Source organism: Podarcis muralis, chromosome 3, assembly GCF_964188315.1.
Source record: "Podarcis muralis chromosome 3, rPodMur119.hap1.1, whole genome shotgun sequence".
Classification (NCBI taxonomy): domain Eukaryota; kingdom Metazoa; phylum Chordata; class Lepidosauria; order Squamata; family Lacertidae; genus Podarcis; species Podarcis muralis.
Genome location: NC_135657.1, coordinates 60,360,480 through 60,363,808, shown reverse-complemented (window position 1 = coordinate 60,363,808; position 3,329 = coordinate 60,360,480). Strand labels below are relative to the sequence as shown.

Below are 3,329 nucleotides of genomic sequence, written 5' to 3'. Positions count from 1 at the left end.
TGAGAGTATTTATAAAATTAAAGTTTAATAGATAAATAGAATAAATACTTTTATGCATCATAATTCTGGACGACTACATTTAAAGCAAGTAAATTGGCAAATCACAAAGTTGTTGCCTCTTGGCAATTTCACTTTAGATAAAATCACACAGGCATGTTACAATGTTACTTATGAGACTGATGTCATAATTAGGCTTAAATCCTTTTAAAAAAAACTTTCTGCACTGATCATGACATATAGCATACAGTGGTGTCATGTAGATTTTCTTTCAGAATGTTTCACACAACCCAACAGCTCAACAAGTTAAATGGGTTATATGTATCAAACGTTTGTGAGGTGGAGAGGAGTAAAAAATAAAATTCTAAAGAAAAAAATTTGGTAACTGGTGTCTAGAAAAAATTAAAGCAGGTAACTTTTTTTTATTGACATTGGCAAATTAAAATAGAATAAATTAACAAGTATGTTCTCAAAAAAATTGTACAAAAATACTGTCAAATTTCCTAAAAAGCTTTCAACACAGTAGTTTGCCCCCCCCTGTACTGAATAAACTATGCACAATGCCAAAATGAAAATATGCTGACAATAGAACCAGAATAAAATAAAATCCTATGAAATGCTTTCCCCAACAACTAGACACCATTCCATTCACACTATATTATTGTCTGTACAGATTGGGGGGTAGGGAGGAAAGAAAGAAAGGGTGCAGACAGCAGAGTTTAAGTAACAGTACTATTTTTCCTGATCAGAGAGGGTTTGACCCACATTTGTTAAGCTTCCAGTTCAGCAGACTAAAAAAAAAAAAATTTAGTTTCACTGCAAATGCATAGTTAAAAACAAAGCAAGAGGGCAGTATTTGTGCAGGAATCTACCCTGAAGTTCATGCAACCAACTAATGCAATATTTTTGTCCTTCAACTCAGAATTTGAATGCAGTTTTCAGTCATCTGAAATGATAGCCTATAGAAAATCCACAATATTAAGCACTTTGCCAATATTCATATCTAACAGTTGAAATAATTGGTATGTTGCCAGTGAAGAAATTATAGCTGAGGAATTACTAAAAAAGACTGAATCAGTTAAAATTATTATAGGGAAGGGGAGGGCATAATGGAGTGTCCACGTTTAAAAAGAAGAAAAAAGTGGCAGCAAATTTAAAAGGGGGGGGGAAACAATTATACAAGCTTATAGTTTACTCTGCTTCCCAGATACTTGAGCTCCTAAAAGCCTTTGAAATACTGTGTCTAGAGGGAATGTTTTCATTCATACAGATAAAAAAAGTCAAATCTTGTTTGGCAAGAAGTCAGCAGCTCACTCTGCTGGACTGCTGTTTGCAAACGAAGTCCGTCATGAAATCAAACTCGTTCTGTCCCAACCACAGCTCGGGAAGCTCCTTGATGCGATCCAAGCCCATTTCTATGACTAAGGACATAAGCACCTCCTCATCAATGAAGTCAGTGTCTATGACATTGGGAGGCAGCATTGCTGCAGGGACGTGGGGCACAGAGGCCGGCACGCCGCTCCCTCCGCCGCCTGCGCCATGCTTTGGGTTGCAGTCTCTGAAATGCTGGGTGGCTCCGTTGAGCTGGTGGCTGGCAGGGTGCAAGTCCGGCATGTAGTGGTTGTGAGGGTACGGGTGGTGGCTGAAGTACTGGTTGTTGAGCTTCTGCAGCTGCATGCTGGCCGTCAAGGGGCCCCCCTGGGTGGCAACCGTAGGAGCCATGAACTGGGAATTGTTAAACCTCGCCGCCGGAGGCAGGGTGCTGGGAGGGTGCCCCCCGTTCACGTTCCCCGGCCCCATGGCGTGCCGGATCCCACTGTTTGCATTCATATTTCCACCTCCGTAATGTATATGGTCGCTCATCAAGGCACTGAAGGCATGTTGCTGCTGCTGCTGCTGCTGGTGGTGGTGAGTGGGAAACTGACCCATTCCCATTCGATGCGCTGGGTGGTGATGAAGCCCATTGGTTCCGTCGGGGAAGCGCCCGTGGTTCATGGCCATCATGTGGTCTGCCATTTCCAGCCTTTAAAAGTTAATGTTTACAGAGAGAGAGAGAGAAAGAAAGAGATAAACATTGTGTGTGCGTGCGCGCTTGCCAGCAACCAGCGCCGCTTTTCTCACTAAACTGCCTTTCTCCTTAGGAAACCGTCTGCAGGGTAATCACGCCTCGCGGCACGAATTCTACCCCGGACAGGTCCTTCCCTCCTGACAGCAATGGTTCCTTACAGTTCTCAGGCGGCTCTGGGTTTCTTTTCTCCAGCCTGCAATAGGCAGGAAGGCACCTTGTGCAAAAGGGGAAGGATACAGCCGCCTATCCCTCCCACCGCAACTCGTGCACACCCCGGAGCTAAATGAGCGTGCACACCATCAACAATCCCCCTTCCTCCCAACCCGAATTCATTTGCCTCCAACCGCGTACGTTTCTTTTATTTAAAAAATTTTTTAGCATGCCCTTGCACAAAACGGCTTACATAAGGCAGGCAGAGCGGCGCGCGACCTTCTCCCTTTCTCCTTGTCAAGAGCAACTTTGGGAATTTAAAGTCTGCAAGGGTTCTTTGCAATCCGAGAAGAAGTGGATTGAGGGGTCCTGCTGAAAATGCACTCCTTGGCCCCCTCTCCCCTCCAAACACCCCCATTGAGCGCATTGCAGGAAGAAGCACCCCCCGTCAAAAAAGAGACCCCCACTTTGCGCGCCACTCACCTCACGCCCTCTCTCTTGTTTGCTCCAAACGTGTTGCTAAAATCAGTCAGTAAAGATCTCCCAGCATAGAGCAAGCGGTTGTCTTTTCCCCTCCTCTGTGCTCGCGTAAGTGGAGTATAATCTTTATATTATTGCTATTCCTGCTGCTGCTGCTGCTGCATAAACCAGTCTCAGAGCCGCTGCTTTCCCTCCTCGGCGCGTTTCTCATCAGCACTTGCCAACAATGAGCTGTATTTCCTACCCAGCTTTGGCCACAGCTAATATAGGATTTCAAAAGGGAGGAGCGAAAGCCTTCACAGGCAACCAGAAGTAAAACCTGGAGCAGGCGAAGAAGGGGGGGAGAAAACCCAACAAGCCAGGCGGAACTGGAAGGAATCCAAAGAATCCTGTTCCTTCTGCCTGAGTGACACGTGGGTTTGCTGATGTCCTCCGGTCGGCGCGCTTTGCTAAGGACCTCCATTTCACAGATCTCGGAAATGGATCGGGGGCTGCTGGGGGGCAAGAGCAATGAGAGGGAACAGGAACCCTGGCCGCGGCGAGAGCCATCGCTCACCATTATGGATGGAGCGGCACTTCGTGTTCAGCCGCGATCTGTTTACATCCCTTCCCTCGCCCTGATCTATCACGCTAT

The 3,329-nt window shown here is 46.0% G+C and overlaps 1 protein-coding gene across 1 annotated transcript; it reads right to left on the bottom strand.

Annotated features, from left to right (window-relative positions):
• On the bottom strand, window positions 1–3,021 carry CITED2 (Cbp/p300 interacting transactivator with Glu/Asp rich carboxy-terminal domain 2). The gene is made up of 2 exons (XM_028723561.2): window positions 2,699–3,021; window positions 1–2,020 (listed from the first exon to the last, which is right to left on the bottom strand). The coding sequence occupies exon 2, from the start codon at window positions 2,011–2,013 to the stop codon at window positions 1,300–1,302; it is 714 nt and encodes a 237-aa protein (XP_028579394.2). The 5' UTR covers window positions 2,014–2,020; window positions 2,699–3,021; the 3' UTR covers window positions 1–1,299.
• Window positions 3,022–3,329: the final 308 nt, after the last annotated feature.